The sequence below is a fragment of the Dama dama genome, chromosome 15, assembly GCF_033118175.1.
Source record: "Dama dama isolate Ldn47 chromosome 15, ASM3311817v1, whole genome shotgun sequence".
Taxonomy (NCBI): Eukaryota; Metazoa; Chordata; class Mammalia; order Artiodactyla; family Cervidae; genus Dama; species Dama dama.
The window spans coordinates 27,920,797-27,944,122 of record NC_083695.1 but is presented as its reverse complement, the minus strand read 5'-3'; the positions used below and the strand labels follow the sequence as shown (position 1 = coordinate 27,944,122).

Genomic DNA, 23,326 nt, shown 5'->3' with positions numbered 1-23,326 from the left:
CTTACCATTCAGGATCTGCATTTTCAAGTTATGACTAAATTTTAAAATTAGCATTCATTAATGTCATACATTGGAATGGGTGAATTTAACCCAGATGACCATTATATCTCTTGAGAGTCCCTTGGACTGCAAGGAGATCCAACCAGTCCATCCTAAAGGAGATCAGTCCTGGGTGTTCACTGGAAGGACTGATGTTGAAGCCAAAACTCCAATACTTTGGCCACCTCATGCGAAGAGCTGAATCATTGGAAAAGACCCTGATGCTGGGAAAGATTGAGGGCCAGAGGAGAAGGGGACAACAGAGGATGAGATGGTTGGATGGCATCACCGACACAATGGACATGGGTTTGGGTGGAGTCCGGGAGTTGGTGATGGACAAGGAGGCCTGGCGTGCTGTGGTGCATGGGGGGTCACAAAGTCAGACATGACTGAGCGACTGAACTGAACTGAATTATCATTCATTGGAATGGGTGAATTTAACTCAAATGACCATTATATCTACTACTGTGGGCAAGAACCCCTTGGAAGAAATGGAGTAGCTCTCATAGTCAACAAGAGAGTCTGAAATGCAGTACTTGGGTGCAAACTCAAAAATGACAGAATGATCTCTGTTCCTTTCCAAGGCAAACCATTCAGTATCACAGTAAACCAAGTCTATGCCCCAACCAGTAATGTTGAAGAAGATGAAGTTGAACAGTTCTCTGGAGACCTCCAAGACCTTCTAGAACTAACACCCATAAAAGATGTCCTTTTCATCATAGGGGACTGGCATGCAAAAGTAGGAAGTCAAGAGATACCTGGAGTAACAGGCAAATTTGGCCTTGGAGTACGGAATGAAGCAGGGCAAAGGCTAATAGAGTTTTGCCAAGAGAAAGCACTGGTCACAGCAAACACCCTCTTCCAACAACACAAGAGAAGACTCTACACATGGACATCACCAGATGGTCAACACCGAAATCAGATTGATTATATTCTTTGCAGCCGAAGATGGAGAAGCTCCATACAGTCAGCAAAAACAAGACCAGGAGCTGACGGTGGATCAGATCATTAAGTCTTTATTGCCAAATTCAGACTTAAACTGAAGAAAGTAGGGAAAACCACTAGACCGTTCAGGTATGACCTAAATCAAATCCCTTACAATTATACAGTGGAAGTGACAAATAGATTCAAGGGATTAGATCTAATAGACAAAGTGCCTGAAGAACTATGGACGGAGGTTCGTGACATTGTACAGGAAGCAGTGATCAAGACCATCCCCAAGAAAAAGAAATGCAAAAAGGCAAAATGGTTGTCTGAGGGGGCCTTACAAATAACTGAGAAAAGAAGAGAAGCGAAAGGCAAAGGGAAAAAGGAAAGATATACCCATTTGAATGCAGAGTTCCAAAGAATAGCAAGGAGAGATGAGAAAGCCATCCTCAGTGATCAATACAAAGAAATAGAGGAAAAAACAATAGAATGGGGAAGACTAGAGATCTCTTCAAGAAAATCAGAGATACCAAGGGAACATTTCATGCAAAGATGGGCACAATAAAGGACAGAAATGGTATGGACCCAACCATTTCAAAATTCGAAGAGCAGAAGATATTAAGAGGTGGCAAGAATAGACAGAACTATACAAAAAAGATCTTCATGACCCAGATAACCATGATGGTGTGATCACTCACCTAGAGCCAGACATCCTGGAATGAGAAGTCACGTGGGCCTTAGCAAGCAACACTACAAACAAAGCTAGTGGAGGTGATGGAATTCCAGTGGAGCTAAAAGGTGACGCTGTGAAAGTGCTGCACTCAACATGCCAGCAAATCTGGAAAACTCAGCAGTGGCCACAGGACTGGAAAAGGTCAGTTTTCATTCCAATCCCTAAGAAAGGCAATGCCAAAGAATGCTCAAACTACCGCACAATTGCACTCATCTCACATGCTAGTAAAGTAATTCTCAAAATTCTCCAAGCCAGGCTTCAACAGTATGTGAACCGTGAACTTCCAGATGTTCAAGCTCTATTTAGAAAAGGCAGAGGAACCAGAGATCAAATTGCCAACATCTGCTGGATCATCGAAAAAGCAAGAGAGTTCCAGAAAAACATCTACTTCTGCTTTATTGACTATGCCAAAGCCTTTGACAGTGTGGATCACAGCAAACTGTGGAAAATTCTTCAAGAGATGGGAATACCAGACCACCTGACCTGCCTCCTGAAAAACCTGTGTGCAGGTCAAGAAGCAACAGTTAGAACTGGACATGGAACAACAGACTGGTTCCAAATAGGGAAAGGAGTACATCAAGGCTGTGTATTGTCACCCTGCTTATTTAACTTATATGCAGAGTACATCATGAGAAATGCAGGGGTGGATGAAGCACAAGCTGGAATCAAGATTGCCGGGATGTCAATAAACTCACGTGTGCAAATCACACCACCCTTATGGCAGAAAGCAAAGAACTAAAGAGCCCCTTGATGAAAGTGGAAGAGGAGAGTGAAAAAGTTGGCTTAAAACTCAACATTCAGAAAACTAAGATCATGGCATCTGGTCCCATCACTTCATGACAAATAGATGGGGAAACAATTGAAACAGTGACAGACTTTATTTTTGGGGGGCTCCAAAATCACTGCAGATGGTGACTGAAACCATGAAATTAAAAGACACTTGCTCCTTGGAAGAAAAGCTGTGGCTAACCTAGACAGCCTATTAAAAAGCAGAGACATTACTTTGGCAACAAAGTCCATCTAGTCAAAGCTATGGTTTTTCCAGTAGTCATGTATGGATGTGAGAGTAGGACTATAAAGACAGCTGAGCGCCGAAGAAGTGATGCTTTTGAACTGTGGTGTTGGAGAAGACTCTTGAGAGTCCCTTGGACTGCAAGGAGATCCAACCAGTCCATCCTAAAGGAGATCAGTCTTGAATATTCATTGGCAGAACTGATGCTGAAGCTGAAACTTCAATACTTTGGCCACCTGATGCAAAGAACTGACTCATTTGAAAAGACCCTGATGCTGGGAAAGATTGAAGGCAGGAGGAGAAGGGGACGACAGAGGATGAGATGGTTGGATGGCATCACCGACACAACAGACATGAGTGAGTAAGCTCCAGGAGTTGGTGATGGACAGGGAAGCCTGGTGTGCTGCAGTCCCTGGGGTCACAAAGAGTTGGACATGACTGACTGACCTGAACTGAATGTCACTCACAGGAGTAAGTATCCCTTTTAGGTTTTACCAGCCATGTGACTTAGGGCCATTTATTTAAGCTCTTTAAGCTCATTTCTACATTTGTAAATTGGAGAGTTATAATATCCCTTTCTCCATTTGTCAATTGGAGAGTTATAAAATACCTATAGGGTTCTTTTTCTGATTAACAAAATAAGTATGCAAAAGCACCCAGCACAGTACCTTTCCTCGTCTCAAGCAGAAGATCAGTGTTCTTGTCTGTAAGATGAACAGGATGGACCTGAAAGTTACTTCCCAGTGCTTACATCTAAACCAGCAACTTAAAACATAAATGATTAACTTTAATTTGAAAAGTACTTTTGATAATGACATATTTATTCTTAATTGATTTCTTATTGAAGGATTCTTACAAAGAGAAATTTTGATAGATTTTGAACAGCTTTAAATGTTGATTATTCAGGACTTCCCTGGCAGCCCAGTGGGTAAGACTTCTTACTTCTACTGCAGGTGGATTGGGTTTGATCCCTGCTTGGGGAACTAAGATCCCACATGAGCATGGTGTGGGGGAAAAAAAAAGTTAATTATTCTGAATAAGTTATAATTGTAGATAAACTGTCTAGTATGAAGATTAAAGTAATAAACCTGAAATATTAATATTTGGAGAAAACATGGAATGTGAAATTTTAGGATGAAATATTGGAAAAAGAAAAATCTAGACTAATCTGTGTCATAATTACTGACAATTTAAAATAACTGAAAGAGGAAAAAACCAGCTTCTCCCTTATCCTCACTGAGGCTTAAATTCCAAGAAGAAAAACTTTTAGTGAAGAATAAATTACCAGGACTCTTCCAATGTCGTATTCTGTAGATGCTATTCTTTGCATATAAAGAAACTTACAGATTTTTTTCCTTCATAGAGGAATTTCAGGATTATCTGAGGCTTATATAATTTAGGGATGTTTTCATATAGTGTCATAATTGATTGTATCACATTTATTACATTCTCATGTTTTATTTTGACCTTTCTCTATGCTTTTTTATGCTGTGGTCAAATATTTTCAGAAACTTAAATACATATTCCGAAATGGAATTTAATTAAAATGAATAATACAGACATCTGTTCCCTGCCTAGGACAAGGAAAAGGTGTTGTTTTACATTGTGTTTGTTGGAACTGTAACTGATACTCTCTTTCTTTAGGATAGTTCGGCAATTTCTATCAGGGTGGAAGGGGCAGCATGCTTTTTAGGGTCCGATTTGTGAATAAAGGCATTTTAACCAGAAATAAATCAACACCTGTAAGTTTTCATATAGAAAGTATTTCTGTAGTGAACACCATTAAGTAAGCTATTTTTATTCCATATTCAGTTTTTCCATATATACTATTGTGGCCAAAATTCCCATCAGCATCAGTTTCCCTTGGGTGCTTTTTGTAGATGTGAGTTCAGCTAAGAAAATTTGATTACTCTGTTAGTATTTTTACACTGTGTGATTTTACATTTATTATTCCCACTGTAAGAGTTGTTATGAGCTAGATAAAAGACTAACACTGTTTTTAAGTTTTGGAACAAAGAACACTTGTAGGGCAAAGCAAGTTCCTAATGTTCTGCTTCAGACTTAGTATTTTATGTATGTTTTAATCCAGTTATTTCATTTTTAAGTTGTTAAGAAAAATAATACAAATGTTTTGGTCATTTCAATTTTAATGAATAATTTTATGGCAAAAAGATTTGAAACATGTTGAAAATTCATCAGTAGGTAATGATGTAAATTGCATACTTTACATTCTTTTTTGTGGTATATTATGTAACCATTTAATATAATGATGTGGCAGATACTTAATAACAAGTCAGTAGCTCTAAGCCTTTCAGGATATATTGTTAAGTCATATAGGGAACTACGTAAATAATTTTTCCATTTGAAATACATATACTCATTGACATGTGGAGATGATCATGTCTGGGTATTGAGATCACAGATAAATATTGCATGTTAACTAACACATATTTTTAAAAGGTTAAAAAAGTATTATATCTTTCTTAATATATCCACTGTTACTTACCACTCTGTAGCATGTGCTACATAAAGAGTATTCATAATGATTAACTCACCGGCTTTTGGGTCTCAGAGATGAGGGTTTAAGTCCTGGCTTCCTCAGTTACCATCTTGTGACTTGCTACAAGTGACTAAACCTCATAAGACCTCACTCTCTTCATCTTTATAAGTGTTTCTGAAGATTAAATGAGATTACACATGCAAAGTTTATAGCATAGTGTCTGGTACCTCAACTATTTATTTACAGCTACAATAAATGATAGCTATCATTAATAGTCATAACCACATGAAAATTCCAACATTCTTTCTTTAAAAAAAGCAAATTTTAAATCTCAAAACTATTTTTGCTTTAGGTCATTTAAGAAGTAATACGAAAATGTTAAATATAATCCCACTAGCCAAAGAAGATTATTAGAATAATATAGTAGACACAGTTTTATATCCTATGAAAATTCAGTACTTTCTAAGGAATTACTAGATGTTCTGTGTTTTAAAATGTGTACTGAAACTTGAACCAATTTATAATCTTTTTAGATCAAAACTTAAAATCGAAGACATAAAAGAAGCCAACAAAGCATTGCAGGTGAGTTTAAGTATTTTCCTCAAGTAGGAAAGTATGGATATCTGTGAGTTTCCAGCAGAAGGTAAAGCCCTGTGTACTGTTGTTGAATCTTAGGATATACAGAGGCAGAAGCACTGAATGGGGAGCTTGTATGATGGGGTCCACCTCGTCCCTATACCTCTAGAACACATTATTAAAATTCCTCATGTTGGAAATGACCTTAGAAATGGTTTTGTCTACTTTCCTATGAAGTATGGCATGGTTAGAGTGCAATTGACTTTGGATTTGATAATCCTTAAATTCCTGAGCCAGTCTGTTACTTACTAGTTTTTGATCTTCATCAAGTCACATATCACCATGGAGTCTGTTTCCTCTTCTGATTTTGGCTTATGATTTTGCATAGGGTTGCTTTGAATATTGAGTATGTTAATTGAGTGAAAGTTATTTGGTACAATTGAATATATGGTTCTTAAAACAGAGGAGAAAATACAGTCTCTTCAATGACAGATGGCTTCTTACCGCACAAGCTCCCCATTTCGTTTACCAAAGTGTTAGATGAAAGTCATTTAAAAAGTCAAATTGGGTTATCGTTACCATCTTTTTAAATTCCATATATATGCATTAGTATACTGTATTGGTCTTTCTGGCTTACTTCACTCTGTATAATGGGCTCCAGTTTCATCCATCTCATTAGAACTGATTCAAATGAATTCTTTTTAATGGCTGAATAATATTATGGTGTATATGTACCACAGCTTCCTTACCCATTCGTCTGCTGATGACTTAAAAAAACAAAAACAGGGAAGCAGTCTTTTGTTTTTCACCCTTTTGTCCCTTATCCATTCCAGCTTTTGCCACCATTAGGGAGCTACTTTTAATTCCTTTTAGTTGTTTCTTCTGGCATTTCCCTAAGTATTATGCAGACCTATGTATTGCCTCATTAACATGATGGATGAGGTTTTGCTAACTCTCCCCCTGGTCTGTCTACTCTTCGCTGTTCTCCTGTAGTTAAGTAAAAGTTTTTGTGAAATATATTTACTATATATTCTTTATTATGAGTATTTAAATACTGTTCCTTGCTGGGGCAGGTAGTATTGTATATTGCAGTTGTATTTTCTTTCTTTAACTACTTTTCATTTCCTATAGAGCTAATATTTACTCCCCCTGACCTTTTTTAGTTGTATTTGAGAATCAGAGTTTTCTTATACCTTCAAACACTTCTGTTAAATGCTTTTTGATAGAAGTTTTTCACATGGTAAAAATGAATCAAGGAATCAGTTAGTTCTCTTTTTCCATCAGTCATCCTTATTGAAGTTCTCTGCTTTATTGCTCCTGTAGAGTCTGGTCACTCTTGTCCTGGCATTTCCCTCTGCTGTCATTCATTCTTTCAGTGTTTTTTTCTTTTTGCTGTGCCACACAGCTTGTGGAACTTTATAGTTAGCCAGTTAGGCATCAAACCTGGATCTTTGGCAGTGAGAGCATGGAATCCTAACCACTTGATCAACATGGAATTCCCACTGGGCGATGCTTCCTTCAGTAGCCTCCTAGAAAATGGTGAATGAATAATAAAAGATTTTATGAATCTGTATGCCTTTATTCTGCTCTCACACCCTTTAGGAGATATGTAGGGATGTTTGCCCAACCGTCATGTTTTAAACTCTTTAGTAAAAATTTTTCACTGTGAAATATATATCATATATGCAAGAGGACATTTACAGTACAACTTAAAAATGCTAGCGTACTGTTTTAGCTTGTAATAGAACATGTTTGCTCCCTGATTGCATTCCCTTCCCTACAGTAACTGTCCTCTGTTTTTGTTAATCATTATGTTTTTCTAACAGTTTTATTGTTCATATCTAGCCTACATTATCCAGATTTCCATTTTTATGTGTATGAAAATGGATTTATATATGACTTTGGTTTTTTTTTTTTTTTTGGTGCTTACTATTGTCCAGTTGATGGGTTTGGGATAGCTATTTTAGTTTCTTACATTTTGGATTTTATCTGATTTCTTCTTCATAGTAGTCTTATTTTTTCCTCTATCCCTTATTTAATCCTATAAACTGGAAATTAAACCTAAAGATTTGGTTGTATTCAGTTTCAAACTTCTGTGAGACATTTCTGTTACTATATTTTTAATATTCAGTAGGCTCCTATTTGCTCATTTTTCCTTTTTAAAAATAACATCTTGCTTTATGTCTGAGGATATTCCATTATAATTTCTTTAATGTTTTCTTTTATTGCTGCCATTCTGTTTCCTCTGAATCCTTTTCTTGTATTTGTTTATTTGGCTGGAGTATTTCATGCCCAAATCATGCCTTAAATGTTAGAAAATCTCCCAGTTTCGATGAAAGGCACAAAAAATCTTTGAAGCCTGGTGTTTGTTGGTTAGGTGGGTGGGGATGGGTTGTAATAGACAGGGAGGTCTTGACCAAAGAGAAATCTGTCAACTTCCAATCTGTTGGGTATCTTCTCTCAGTATTGGTATCTACAAGACTTCTGTAAATCCATGGCTGATTCATGTCAATGTATGGCAAAAACCACTACAATATTGTAAAGTAATTAGCCTCCAACTAATAAAAATAAATGGAAAAAAAAAAAAAAAAAAAAAGCCTTCTCTCTGGAGCAGTTGAGTTTGTTCAGAGAAGGATCCTTAATACCATTTGGAGGATTTAACCTGAGTAGCTGACATTCTGGAATGCCAATGGCAGAGAAAAATAGCCATTTGTTTGCAGAGCAGTAGCTTTCCCCCTTTAATTTTGACTTTACTTGTAAACAGCTTTGTTTTGTTGAGGAAGCAACTTCAGCTCCCTGGATCTTAAGTTTTTCTTATCTGTAAAATGAAAGCTTGAGGGTGCTATTCTGAGGTCCCTTCTAGCTAATGTACTAGGCTTATCCTACATTGTACAGCTTTTCTCCTTGAGAGAGGTGCAAGGTGACTTCCTAAGTCTGGAAATAAAGTTGGAAGCTCAACCCTGATGTCAGAAGGTTACTTACTTTTGAACCAAATGATGGTGTTTGGAAATCTGCTTCATGTCAGGCTCTCGTCCTTACAAACATACCTGGGCAGCAAAGTTGCTTGCACTATGTGGCTTTGGGATATTTGGCAAATCAGTTTCTTTTTTATGGTGTTCAAGTTAGATTGAATTATCTTCAAGGCCTCATCTTGCTTTAAAAAAAATTCCATGATTCAAATCATGTGACTCTGCTGGTCAGTCTCTCGGTATCTGATGGGGGGAGCTGTCTGGGGTTTTTTTTTTTTGTTTTTATATCTTCACTTCTTACAATCCTGTGTTCTCAGAAGCCTTAAAGAGTGCCTGAAGTGTAGTAATCCAATACCATTTGTCTTACCTCTGCTATATCAGACAATAGGTGCTGGTTACTAAGACTGTGAAATAAAAATAGCTGGTATTAACCTTGCAGTCTTGATCCCTCAATGCTTATTCTCTCTTCGTCTTAGTTTCTTCCAAGAATTTTGCTGTCAGGTAGAAGAGGCTTTCAAGAAAACTCAGGCTTTTGAGAATGTCTGTGGGCTTTTCTGCTTGTAAGATTTTTCTCTCGTTAGCTGGTATAGGTCCTATGTTGCTCGCTCCCTCTTCCAAATTAGAATCAGATGTACTTAAGTTAGAGTCAGGTATACTTGGTTCTGTGGAAGCAGCAGCAGCAGTGTAGCTTAGTCTGGGCTGTTTCCAAAAGGGACATGTGATGAGATTAATCAGAAATACAGGACTCCTTTCAAATTTAGGTCTTCTCGTTATAAAATGGGCACCACCTAACAAAGTTGCTTTCATAGGGGGAAAAGTGCTTTTCCTAGCCAAGATCTTGGTTGGTTAACAACGAGTCAACTTAGTTAGAAATTTTAGGTATCATTAACTTCTACCTGTTTAAGACTACACTTGCTATAAAAGTTTACATAGTATCGATTAAATTTGAGTTACAGAAAGGGGAAGAGAAATACTTTTTCTTAAAAAAAAAAAAAAAGGGAAATTTATAGCCCTGTAGAACGACTTTAAGGTGAAGTCTTACCTAAAGCACTCAATCATCTGATTTACAAATTCTCTTCAAATTTTGTGGATTAGCTGTGTATAATATATACATAATGCCAAACTCATGTATTTCACAGTGTAAACTTATCTTTAAATGTTTTTGGACTAGATATTAAGGTTCTTTCCTTATAGTTACTATCCATAGTGGATTTTTGTTAAAAACATTTGTCATGAAATGTTCCAGTATTCAGCAGAGTAAAATGAACCATCATCCAGTTTCACTATTTTTTAATCAGTATATGGCCAATCTTATTATATAAGTATGTCCCTTTTTCCTCACCCAGATTACTTTGAAGGAAATTCCACATTTGTTTAATCTACAACTGTTTCAGTAAATCTGTCAAAAAAAAAAAAAAGGACTCATTTTTGGTTTATCTACATGCATATTCCTATAAAATGCTCTTGGTCAGAAATGTTTTCATGTATCTTTTAGTACTAATTTGAGAATTAATCATATTTTTCCTCTATCAGGGACTGGTTTGGTTGAAAGACAAAGAAGCAACACACTGTAAACTTTGTGAAAAGGAATTCTCACTGTCTAAGAGAAAGGTAAGGGAGAATAGGAAGTGAATCCAAAAGTTTTGGTGCAAATATGGCTAATTTTACTCATTTTTTTTCCCTCTGATTTTTCCATTTAATAGCACCACTGTAGAAATTGTGGGGAAATTTTCTGTAATGCCTGTTCTGACAACGAACTGCCTTTGCCTTCTTCACCGAAGCCAGTACGGGTTTGTGATTCCTGTCATGCATTACTAATTCAAAGATGCTCATCTAACTTGCCATAATACTCCAGAACTATTCTAATGTATGAAAAGTACCTACAATGAATGATGAATGTTACATATGAACATGTGTACAATGTATTCAGACAGCCCTTAAGCAGCTTTCAGACAGCATTGGTACATTTTACTTTCACATATTCAACTCACAGGAACTCAATGTATAATTTGAGATTTCCTTTGCCATTTTTATTCAAAAATAACAGGGCATGCTTTAAAGTAACCTTAGCCTAATTCCTGACTAGTTATCATGTAACTCTTTTCTTAATGCCATGGAGAGGCCAGAGAGCATAGCCTACATGTTTGCCTTATTTTGTAAAGGCCTTCTTAAAAATAGGGTTTCAGATTATTCTCCAGATTGTCAAATTGATATTTGATGGTGCCTGTAATTTTTTCTTAATGCACTTTAAAGCTTCACAGTTCTCCGAGAACGACTGGAAATGCACATTTTAGAAGTATTAATATTTCAACAGGTTTTTCATTAGCTTGGTAAAGTGTCAACTGTATTTATTTGCTTCCCTTCCTCTGCCCATTTTGCATTAGAAAATGCCTTCTCTGTAGTCAATGTGGTATTTTGCTGAACTTTCAGATACAGTGGGTGAAAGAGGTAGTATTTTGTCTCAAAACCTTTTATTTTGAAAATAAGTTATGTCCATTTCTTAGGGAGGACTCACACCTTTAAAAGTCAAAACATAGGAACTGCTCTGGCAGTCTAGTCGTTAGGACTCCACACTTGCACTGCAAGGGGGCACAGGTTGGGTCCCTGGACTAGGATCCTGCATACCACAGGAGCATGGCCAAAAAAGTCAAAACAAACTTTCCTAGAAAAAAATGTAATAGCCAGGATTATAGGCTCCTCATTTTCCCTTAAGCATTTAAGGAGAAATCTAAAATACAGTTAAACTTTGCCTTTGATTATGACAGGTTTGAGTTAAGAAGTTCTGTATTACCTCTCCAGTCCAGTAACTTTTAGGAAGCATTACACTGTGGCAGTCTACTACAGGAGAGTAAAATACCATTTATTAGCACCAAGCCAGGGCCTAGAGCAGACTGAAGATGGACTTTCAGCCCTGCCACTGCATACATACTTGAACTATTTCAAGCATAAAGTCAGTAAACACTAATCCCTGTTAATAGTTTATAGCATACCAAGCATTTAATCTTTAAAACTACCCTTGCACAATTAATGTTTCAACAGCATCACCACTTGGGGTTCTACTTTTTACTTAAGTCTTAATTTAAGTCATGCACTTTTGAGTCTGTACCTTTTAAACATGCCATTATTGGTATCCACATTACTCCTAAGAGCACTAGTGAATAAATCATGGCTACTCCCTCCCCACTAAGATAGCATTGCTTATTCTACAGGATTGTATCCTGAGTACATACTTCTGTTAAGGTTTAAAATTAATTTTCTAAGTTGCCAAAGTATGAAACCACTATTTTACTTTGATTTCTTTTCCATAATCGTCAGTTTTTAGTCTTAAATCAGAATGGACATACAGATTTATAGGTGGTCTTTAATGCTCTGATAGGAGTATTTGAAACATGAATTATATTCTTTGAACTGTTTTGTACTGATGGGATGGGTTAACATTTTTATGACGAAAATAAGCAAAAATGAAAAATTTCAAGTGCTGTTTTTTATTATTGTGCTTAAACTTTAAAATGTGATTCTCTTAAATGCCAAGCCTGGTTTCATTCAACAAATAAACCATGATTTTTAGTCCCAATTTAAATTCTTCACCCCTCATTGCCATTGATTTGGGCCTTTTGTAGGCAGGCTTTTTCTAAGAAATTGAAACTTGCTCCATTTTATTTTGACTTGTATCTAAAAACCATAATCTAATTTTGGATTTCATGTAATAGAACTTTGTATTTTGTGAACTTTGTGTACCGTTCCCTCATCTAGTAGTACTATCATCTAACGCTATCATGGTGCCAAGGAATTGTGATTGTAATTCTCATATTCACACTTCTCTAAAATGTTGATTTTATATAACAAATAAAACACCTAAAAAATTAAGCCTGTTTTAGAAAAGTGGTGTGAGCCTAGTAATTAAGGGAGTGAGTACAGGCAGTAAGATGAATCATTGCTCCAGTTGATAGGTTCCACTTATGCTACCAAGCTGCCTTCTTTAAGAACAGCAGAAATCCTGTGTCACTTTGTCTAATATTCATTTAGACATAGTACCTTCTACCAATTTGATTTCTAATCATTAACTGACACAAAGCATTCTAGGACAGACGCCATACTCATCTCCCACATTGATATTTATTACATTAATAACATTTCTAGCAAAAACAAGTAACAAATTCAATAACTGAATTCACATTGACAGGTTTCATTTTGATCCATTAGCCAATTTGGGAAAAAAAGCCATATTGATCAAAGGGATTAAAAGTAAAGCACCTTTTTTCCTTGCTACATAAAATTATTAAATACAACGGCTCTAAAACTCAAAACAAATTAGATGCAAAATCCAATCTCAAGACTCTCAAGACATGGACTTGTCTTACATTTTAAAAAGTAGTCATCTATACAGTTATTAAAAAAGCCATATGCTTTAACTATCTGGCTGGAAACTGAATACACCTGGGGGAATTATACTCCACGGTAAATACCTTTGTACTTGTAGTGAATCTCATGTCACCGAGAACCTTAACCTAGTCTAAGACATTTTGAGAACTTACAACTATCACTTTTGGGAAACATTTTTTTGGTACTTCAGTCAAGTGCTGAGGGGATTTCTTCTAAAGTCTAGAGCTAGAATCTAAACTTCCAACACTCCCATCTGCAGGTAACACAATTATGAATATACGTTAAGTCCAGATACCTCCTAGATTGTTAATATTTCAGAGCTATGCTGGATAAATGTCTGAAAATATAGAATTAGCTGAGTTTATACTCCTGAAGTCACCTAAACTCATCTTTAGGTTTTATATTTACAGTGTTGTCCAGGAGAAATTAAAGAGTAACACTAATTCTTCTCCAAGCTCTATTCCAGATGTCTGCTTATTGAGACTTGTAGTTTATGCAGAGGTGAACCACTGTCCTCTTAAACTACTTCTTGTAGAGCTAATAGTAAAATACATCAACCCAAATCTTATGAAAGCAGCTGAAAGCAGCACATCCTCAGAAGTAACTAGTATATAAAAAGTATCAACATCAGTGGTTTGAATATAAAAATTTATTTTTTTTAAGTCAAAGTATGCAACAAATAAAACCTACAGAAAACAGATTTTCCCATCACAATCTGTTGCTTTACCAAATAATATTTTGAAAACACATTCCTTCAGTCATTATAAAGTTCTTAAAATACAAAAGAAAGTAATTCTGTAAGAAAGTCTAGTAGACCAGATGCTGTTGTCAGGACTTTTATATGTGTGGTTATGCTTTTAGTACATCCCACGCCATCCACCTCCACTCATGCCACCTTGCCCGTAGTAACCGCCACTGCCTCCACCACCACGGCCTTAGGAAAAAGAAGACATTAAGAACCATTTAGTAGAGGATACAAATGCATAAGTTATTAAAAATACAAACAATATTGTAAGTCAACTATACAATTAAAAAAAAAGGAACAATATATGAACTTTAAACTGCACCACATATGGGGACTCAAATGGAACAACAAAAAAAAGACACTCACCATAACCACCCAAGCCATCAGGAGTACCATATCCTCCACTGTAATTGTTCCCCATTCCCATTCTTCCAACAGATCCATAGCCTCCCTGATTATCTTAAAAAAAAAAAAAAAAAGTTTGAGATTGACTTGCTAAGTGTCTGACTCGGCTTAATATTTAAAAAGCTTTACATACCCATTCCATCTCTGCCGTAGCCTCCCATTCCAGAACCTCCCATTCCAGAGCCGCCTCCAGGAGTTGAATTCAAGAAGAGTTCAATGTATCGATGTTCTTTTGAGTAATAGGAGAAAAAGGAATGTTGAATAAAATTTATAAATAAGTGCAAAAAGCTTGACTAGCTAACATTAACATGAAAAAGAATGCTTGCAAATTCCTAATGGAGTGACTAAATGCCAGATATAACTAAAATCTAAGGTTCGTTTAAACTGTTCAAGCTTGAACTAGTTACCAGTGTTTTACGATTCAGTTTCCTATCTATAAAAGAGCTGACTCATTATTTTAGAACCTGCTGGTATACATCTTAAAAATAATTCCAGAACTTCCCTAGTGGTTCAGTGGTTCAGAATCTGCCTGCCAATGCAGGGGACACAGTTTCAGTCCCTGGTTTGGGAAGATTCCACATGCTGCAGAACTAAGCCGACGTGCCACAACTACTAAGCCTGCACTTGAGAGCTACAACTACTGAGGCCCAAGCACCTGAGCACCTGTGCTCTGCAAGAAGAGAAGCCACCATAAGAAGACCACACACTGCAACTAGAGTAGCCCCTGCTTGCCACAGCTAAGAAGAGCCCTTGCACAGCAACAAAGACCCAGTGTGCCCATAAAAAAAATAAAATCCCACTTGATATACAAATATATATATTCCAGGCCCATTCATAGAACTGAATTAGCATCTTGAAAGTAGTGTCCAGGGCAACTTATTTTTATTAAGTATCAAGTGATTAATGTGTGGTCAGATTTGGGAATCACTAGAGATTAAATTTAATGGCTTAAAAACAAATTTGATGACATGGAGGAATAACTCACCCAGTTATCAATGTATAGATTAAGAAACAGTATTAATTTCCAAATGGCATAAAAACTTAGGCAAGTGCAACATTTCTCCTGTTTAGTAACTTAAGCTCTAATAATCTGTGAAGTATAAAGAGCCTGAGTTAACTCTTCAATAGAAATCCCCTTAGAAAGGCAAGTCTGAACTTATTAGCAGCCACATGGTTTCAGGTCCCAGACCACTAAGCTCCTAGAACCTCTTACATTTGAGTAATCACAAATGAGAGGGTTGTACCACTTACGCATGTTATTCTTATCTTTAGACATGGCAGCTACCGCATCTTCATGTGTCACAAACTCTACATCTGCTTCTCCTGTTGCTCTGCCATCAGCTCCAATATCAATATGCACTCGGATTGGATTTAGTGGTGAGAAGAACTAAAGAAAACACTTATTTTACTATTCTACTTAGATCACTGAAAGACAATTACCATGCACACTGGTTTTAAGTCTATCAAATGCAAAGTGATCTTTGAAATTAACCCAGGTGATATTAAATTAAAAAGTATTTTAAGGCCATTGGGGTCTCAACAAGTAATGAATGAGTGATTGACTTGGCCCAAAGAGCTGAAATTTGCTTATTTTCTAACCAATTTGTAATGAGGCAGTTTCAAATCAGTAATAGCAGCCATCTACTACCATTATTTTCAGTTCCTCATTTCTAATCACAGTCTGGGGAAGCCAAACCAAACCACTAAAACTTACTGGCTTGTTACATAGAATACTCAAATTAGACACTGTGATTATATATAAAACCACTAATTACTAAAATTACTCACATTAGCAATATCATTTTCAGTTGCACGAAAAGGCAGTCCTCTCATATGTACAAAATGACCACCATGAAAACCTGAACTTGCATCACCAGCTCCACCATAACCATGTCCTCCCATACCTAGAAAATAAAATTTCCAAAGATTATTTCTTTCCCATACACACCTTTTCCTATTTACACACTTTTCACCGACACCTCAAGTAATCTTAACACTTGGTTTTTCTAAATATCATATGGAAATTTTTCTGTAAGCATACATCTATATTAAGCCTTATGTAGGAATACACTGAAATATGCCTGAGTTGATTTTTGTATACAAGTCACCTATACTAAGTGCATGTAAAGCAAATATTAAAATTCACCTAAAAATCACTTTTTAATTTTACCTCTTCCATCTCTCATTCTGTCATCAAAGCCATCATTTCCATAGCCATAATTATTATAGCCACCATAGTCATCAAAACCTCCATAACCTGTGTTAATTTAAGGAGAAACACATGAATAAGCTTTCAAGAGATAAAATTTTATAATCTAGTTTATAAAAATGTATCTTCTGACAAGCACTCTGGTTAACTTACTGTTACAAGTTTGCAACCCCTCCAACCAAGTTTGCAACACCCATTTTAGTGCATATTAAAAAAGCAGTTAACACTTGTATGAAAAGCACACATTTAGACATAAAAATTTTCATCCTGATTCCAAACAGAAAAGGTCAAAACGTGGCAATCTCTTAAAAATGTTCGTGTAGGTAAACTAGGTGCCAATACATGCATCAATCAAGTCCCATAGCTGCCCATGGGAATCCACATTTGTATGAACAGATTAAACCTAGTAGGTACTGAAATTACTGCCATTTCTGTATTTCTTGACAAAGTGTCAGGAACGTTAAGAAAATGACAACAGAACCTTTGTTCATTAGATACACATACCACCATCATATCCATCACCTCCTCGTCGCATTCTGTCATACATACTTCCACGCCCAGCTCCATAATAACCCCCTCTTCCTCCTATTGGTCTATCATATGGTCCTGGTCGCTGGCCCAGCAATCTTCTTGGTGGATCATAAAATCCTTTGATTTCACTCCTGCTACTTCTGAAGATCTCAATATACCTATTTGAAAATGGTTTAAGGTACAGGTTTCAGCATAAACGTATTAGAGTAAATAAAATACTGGGCAAAATGCAGTAAGTTTTTCTACATCTAAATATAACCCAATTAAAACTGCCTAAATACACCAAAAGTTAACATTCCTTTACACCTACAAACTTAAATAATTAATATTTAAGTTTTAAAGACAAATTAAGTAATTTGAAAACAATTCACAAAATACAACTTTAAGTTTGTTTTGTTTAGTATATAATAGATGTTTAGAGAAAATAGTTGATTATACAAAAACATTTATCAACATCATCCTACAGAAAAATGGAAACAAATCTAATTTTAATTTAAGCAAACTATTAGCATTAATTCCCCACCCAAATTTGTAGTTTCCAAGTTAAATTTAGATAATTATCAATTCTTTTAAACTACCCCAGAAAAATGTTACTGTTACCCCCCCATTAAGCAATAGTGACCCACAACCCCCAAAAATAAAAATTTAACACCATCCCAAACTCTCCATCCCCACCTGTGCCCTATTCTTTCCTTGTGTTTCCCCAGAGCATTTTCTGCTATCTCCTTTGAAGCAAACTGCACGAAGGCCTCCCCTGTGCTTCTCCCCTGGTAGTCCATCGTCAATGTTATCCCATTTGGCACGATTTCCAACCCTTTAACCCAAGGACAAATAACCCCATCAAGGGGAACAGTGTTAAAGGCTGAAACATTCCCATCTGAATCAAATATTTAAAACAAGTCTAAACAAAACAAAACAAAAAAAAAAAAGCTTAGTTTCCCCATCACCCCATAATACAAAGGAAGATCTTTTCAAATATTACTGGATTATATAATTTTTTTTTGCGACCAATGTCTTAAAATTACACACAAACTCACAAAAGGCCACCTAACATTACATGGAAAAAAAAAATTTAACTATGCTCCATATGCTAATTCATGATTCATCATACATAATTACTCTCAATTATGTTCACTGCATATTAGGTTTTACATATTTTTACACATTCTGTATTGAATATTAACTGGAGCACATTTCATAACTTAATACGTTAACCCAGATACACTCAAATCAAAAAGTCCCCCAAATAAATGGGTTTTACAAATTAAAAACTGAGTAATAGAAATATAAAATTAAAATACTACTAAACTTTGACTAATACTAGAGGTACCTTGAAAGAACTGAACTATTTCCTCTTTGCTGCAACCAAATGGCAGTCCACGAAGTCGTACTGTCCCATCACTAGCGTCATTTGGACCATTATGTTTCATAACCCAATCCATCTCAATACCGTTTGATTTAAATGCTATAAAAAATAAACAAGCACACAAAGCAGTCAATCAAAATACACTCTTGCCAGAGGTACTGAAGAACCAACTCTCAGTGGTGCACAACAGCAAACGTAACACATGGTTATACAACGGTACAATACCTTTTATTTCAGGGCAGACAAAAAGATGGGGCAAAGGCAGTGAAACCCAACCCTCCCCCAAGCCTGAATTTCCAAGTATTAAATGTTATAATTTTAAGAAAGCTTCATAATTCTACCATCAATCTTCAAACTCTTTTTGACCCTGTCCATCTAGTCTTTTCCTCATGTCTCAAATGTTCCTTCACGTTTTCCAAGTTTTATTATTCACTTGAAATAGTTACGTAAATTCTTCAAAAAAACTCACTCAAAAGTTGTATACAGTACCACCATCCATTCACAGTAAGAGCCTAAGTCAGAAGTACAATGAGTACTCCTTTTGATGTTGGAAAAATGGTACTAAAGTCTAACCTTAATAGATGCACTTAATTCTGAACATACCAGATTGTTTCCGAAGGGGGAACAAAGTCCTGTTTAACTATAAAACTGATTTAAACACTCCCCAAAAGCAAGTTTTAAAATTACTGACTTAATTAGGCCGAGTTTTAAAACTGGAATAAAAGGACACCCCAAAACAGCTTTTTAAAGCTACCTGTTTGTCAATTATTGGACATAGTATATTAAAAACCAGTTCACTACTTTCAAATAGTTTTTTTTTGAAAAAAGTAACACAATCACATTCAAAAAGTTATTAAAAAATGGTACAAGAAGCCCTCCTTCCCCCCTCAAAAGAACTCATCCACCAAATTCCCATCCTGAGACAATCACCCTTTCTTTTAACAATTCCCAAACATTTTAAAGAGGTTAATGCAGAAGTCCTTCAGCTGCAGAAACTTACCAGATCTTATAAATTTCACTATGCAGCTGTAGGAATCCTACTCACCTGAATATTTCAAACCTTTCCCTCACCACATCCTCCCCTGTAAACAAAACAATTTGTTCACTTGATTCCTTTAAGCTTGAGGATATTTCATATAAGCAGTATTCACTAATACTTAATTTCACATGATTTAATTATTAGCCCAACTGTTTGGGGTAGCATCTGCAAAGAGGAGAAATTTCCCCCTAGAAACCATGCATTTGAAATAATGCTAATGTAGAAATTATCCAAATGTGGCTACCCAGCAAATTCCTCTGTATATGAATCACCTTTGTACTTTGTTTGCTTTGCGCGTGTGTGGTTAGTCCAACTCTGCCTTTTTAAAATGCTATCCCCTAAGTGCCATCTAGACACAAACGTTCAAGATTTTTATCTGACATTACAACTATCATGCACGAAAATAACTGGGGAAAACTTTTAAGACAAAGGAAACTCTTGGCTTGAATCCCTAGTCTGTCACTCACAGCTACGTCTACTTAACCTCTGCATTCAACTGTAAAATGTAGCAGTGGTACTTATATCTCACTGGACTAGGAAGAATCCATGCTTAGTCTGCAACACAGTAATCATTTAATGGTGGCCATTGTTACTGGATTCCAAGGGGCCTTGTAAAACTAATGAAATAAGCTACAAACAAACTAACTGAACCTTAAAGGATAGGAACCTATCCTGAAATGAAATAGACTGTTACAAGTTTTTTTCCAAGTCAACAGAGGCTTAAATTTTCAAGCATTTTTAGGAGTTGGCTAAATTCAAGAGAGGGTGAAAAAAGGAGGGTCTCTGGAAAGGTTTACTTGGATACATAATCAGCTAAACAATTTAAAAAATAGTTCTAAGAGTCGCCCTGAAAGTAGGCTTTGGGAAAAGGAGACATTTTGGAGATCTTGATCATTTTCTTAAGGGGGAAAAAAAAGGCAGCAACCCAAGACATAACCGTTTTCTATAAAGGGGAATTTAACAACAGAAGTGGAAAAAATGGGAAGGATCTAAACCTCCATTTGTTAACCTCCCAATGAAAAACTTAATTTGTTGTGAAAAGACCTTAGAAATGGTGACTTTATATAATTTAGAACATTTTCCCCCTCAATGTAAAGGCACTGTTTCAGGAACAAATACCTTCCCTCCTAAAGAGGGAAACTGACTTATCTTTACTATAAACCTTATTAGCACCTTCCAAGAAACACTAGCAAGGAAACTAGTTTTGATTTTTGGATCAGCCTGTACCAATGAGACCTATATAAAACATAGTCTATTTAAGAAAAAACAAACTGTTAATACAATTCTATTTAGAAAACAAAACCAAGACGGATTCTAAACTCATTAAAATGAGTATTTGTTCTTATACATTAATAAAGCTGTCTCAGAAACTACCTAAATAAACATTTACTACTTATTCAGGATAATCCACCTCAACCCTTCTTTGCAACAGTGTCTAATGGCTAATGTCCAGGGGCTAATTTTTTAAAAGAATTCCTAGTGTTAGAACCAATTAAAATACCAGCAGCTGGAATACTAGGATAATCTTGGTCAGTTCTTTATGAGATTTAAAATATATTTTCCTAAACATTATGCTACATGAAGGATGCCAGTCATAAAAGATCACATAATGTATGATTTTAAGTGGATGACACTTATGTGAACTGTCAAGAAAAAGCAACTAAAAAAGGCAAGAGAGACAAAATTCCTTTATAACACAGAGGTATATACCATCTTCATAAATATAACACAAAATAAGTATTTGATGCATTAGTAACTTTCTAAATGGTAGCCCAACTGCTGCTAAAAAATGAGAAGGAATTTCAAAATTTGGTCAAGAAATTATAAAAAACACGGAAATTTTACATCATTCCGCTTTCACTGTGCTTGCTCCTTAATTTTAAAAACAAGAGACACCACCACTACCTAAAGTGAAGCGAAACCTCTAAAATGATTGGGTTCTTAACGACCAGCCTCTGCAGTTCAGTCACTTGTTTACCGAAATAACACCACCAGAAGAACAGTTATTGAACATATTAAGGCAATTAGGTGGATTTCCAGATTATCATGCAGATGAAAAAGAGGGCCAAGAAAAAAAGTTTCTAGGGTAATTCAATCAGCGAAGCTGTTACATCACATACTATTGATCATTTATAGGAAACTGGGCTGTCTTTTCAAAGTCCACGAGAAGCACAGAAAGTCTTCAGCAATAGGAACTGTAGTTTTTTTTACCGCTGTAAAAATAGCCATGCCTATACCTTTTGTACGGCTTCAATGAAAATTACAGACACAATTCTTCAATGTTCTAAGGACTAAAACCATCGCAACATCACATGACTGAACTTGCTGTTTGTCTTTCTGTTGAGCAGGCTTATTTTCTTGGTCAAAATGTTACTATAGTCCTACATCAAATAGAAAACAGGCTTAGCTACCAAAAGAAAATAAACCATAACGGTGTTTTTAAGTATTTTGTTTCCACGGCCTTACAATCTTTGCAAAAAACACAACCCCTGGAGACTTAATAATTCCTATACACACAGTTTTGCCATCACTGGTGGTGTTTTAACAACTGTTTCCCCAAAGTAAAACTCCTACTTAATTCTAACCCAGTATTTGCCAAACTACACAAAACCATTACACCATCCCACCCCCGCTCAATGGTTCAGAAAGCCTATTTTCATAGTTCATCTATCTGAAATAAGCCCATTTCAAATTCCTATTTGATAAATCACTCGCTTTTCTGCTTACAAAACAATTACCCAGTCTTTCAGTAAGTTTAAGATAAGGATGGGAAGGAGGGAAAAAGAAAACCCTTTGGAAAATGAGTACGTACTCTTTTCGAAGTTCCAAATGTGGAATATAAGGGCCGGCTAAGCGTCCTTTATTCCGCCCCGGAGACTTTTCGTTTATCTAGCTGCCCTAGAGACCGAAGAGCTAGGGAGAGTACGCCACTTCCTAGCCCGGCAGCCAAGCCTGCCTTAGAAACCTTCGCCACCGGGCGGCGGAATTACAAAGGAGGCCGTCTGCCTCCTTTGTCCTGGATTTAGGAGTTGAGCGCCTTCGTCGCCATTGGCTTTCCTCCCCCAGCTCCAGCCTCTCTCATCTTGGGAATCTGCGTCAGAAGTCACTCGCAGTCCCGCCGGCCCAGGTAGCCCAGCCGAGACTGCGGAGGACGGGAGGCCTCGGTAGGAGGCCAGGCCCATCCGGCGCCATTTCCATCGGGAGCGCGCCCGACGGGCCAGATCCTCCCCACACCCAAGTGCCCAGACTTCCCCTGCTCGCTTCCTTCCCACCCCCATCCCTTGCGCGAAGCTTTAACCAACCCCCGGCCTCCTAAGTCAGTTTTCGGAAGCTGAGGGGCAAAAAGCAGAAAGAGGAGAAGGGCGGGAAGCCGAGGGCGCCGCGCTGCCGTACCCAAAATGGCGGAGGCCAAACCAGCAGGGAATGGAGGGGAAATGCTGGATGACCCCCACTTCAGGGCTCGGCTTCATCCACTGAACTCCACCTGAGTTAATCCTCCTTCCGACAGGCCGCCTTCCTGGAAGTGGGAGATCGCCTGGGAGGCGCAGCCTGGCTGCCTCCAAGTGGCGACCTCTACACTTCCCCCAGTCCGCCGCCCCACCCCCTCCCAGTCGCTCTGCCGTCCTTCTCCCGACTCCGCTCTCGAAACTACCAGCCCAACCTACCCCCTTTTACTTCAGATACCCTGTCGGGCGACAGTAGCGCCGACTCCGGTGCCCGCGGGGGTCTGGTCGTGAGGAAGCAGAAGTCGCCCGCCTCGGGTAGAGCCCCCACAACGGTTCTTCCAACCGTCTCTAGCGGGGGCAACCGCTAAGGAAGCTGCGCAGCAGAGCTACTGGCTTGGGGGGATGGGAGAGAGCGAGCGAGGAGAAGTGGGTGGAGCGAGAGCAAG

At 37.2% G+C, this 23,326-nt stretch overlaps 2 protein-coding genes across 9 annotated transcripts in view; one reads left to right on the top strand and one right to left on the bottom strand.

The window, feature by feature from the left end:
* Positions 1 to 12,623, top strand: part of RUFY2 (RUN and FYVE domain containing 2) — a 42,745-nt gene extending 30,122 nt beyond the window's left edge. For all 4 annotated transcript variants that reach the window (XM_061161646.1, XM_061161644.1, XM_061161643.1 and 1 more), the window contains exons 16-18: positions 5,745 to 5,793; positions 10,290 to 10,367; positions 10,460 to 12,623. In XM_061161646.1, coding sequence (XP_061017629.1) covers positions 5,745 to 5,793; positions 10,290 to 10,367; positions 10,460 to 10,603 — 271 coding nt within the window. In that variant the 3' untranslated portion in view covers positions 10,604 to 12,623. The remainder of the gene's footprint in view (positions 1 to 5,744; positions 5,794 to 10,289; positions 10,368 to 10,459) is intronic.
* A 1,150-nt stretch (positions 12,624 to 13,773) lies between these two features.
* On the bottom strand, positions 13,774 to 23,294 carry HNRNPH3 (heterogeneous nuclear ribonucleoprotein H3). 5 transcript variants are annotated; one of them, XM_061161651.1, is made up of 10 exons: positions 23,100 to 23,294; positions 18,360 to 18,494; positions 17,705 to 17,843; positions 17,048 to 17,187; positions 16,460 to 16,546; positions 16,078 to 16,193; positions 15,541 to 15,676; positions 14,423 to 14,518; positions 14,251 to 14,343; positions 13,774 to 14,073 (listed from the first exon to the last, which is right to left on the bottom strand). In XM_061161651.1, exons 2-10 carry the CDS (start codon positions 18,469 to 18,471, stop codon positions 13,997 to 13,999), a joined length of 996 nt encoding a protein of 331 aa, XP_061017634.1. In that variant the 5' UTR covers positions 18,472 to 18,494; positions 23,100 to 23,294; the 3' UTR covers positions 13,774 to 13,996. The 5 variants fall into 5 exon arrangements, with proteins under 5 accessions (XP_061017634.1, XP_061017632.1, XP_061017631.1 ...); XM_061161649.1 differs by having other exon boundaries at positions 17,003 to 17,187; positions 23,119 to 23,294; XM_061161648.1 differs by having other exon boundaries at positions 17,003 to 17,187; positions 23,100 to 23,293.
* Between the last annotated feature and the right edge of the window lie 32 nt (positions 23,295 to 23,326).

Coding starts and splice junctions, on each gene's coding strand:
- HNRNPH3 (XM_061161649.1), bottom strand. CDS start 18,471: ATGGATTGGGTTATGAAACATAATGGTCCAAATGACGCTAGTGATGGG. Junction 17,188..17,704: donor AAGGAAAGAATAGGGCACAG/GTGGGGATGGAG, acceptor ATTTTCAAATAG/GTATATTGAGATCTTCAGAA. Junction 16,194..16,459: donor CAGAATGAGAGATGGAAGAG/GTAAAATTAAAA, acceptor TTTATTTTCTAG/GTATGGGAGGACATGGTTAT.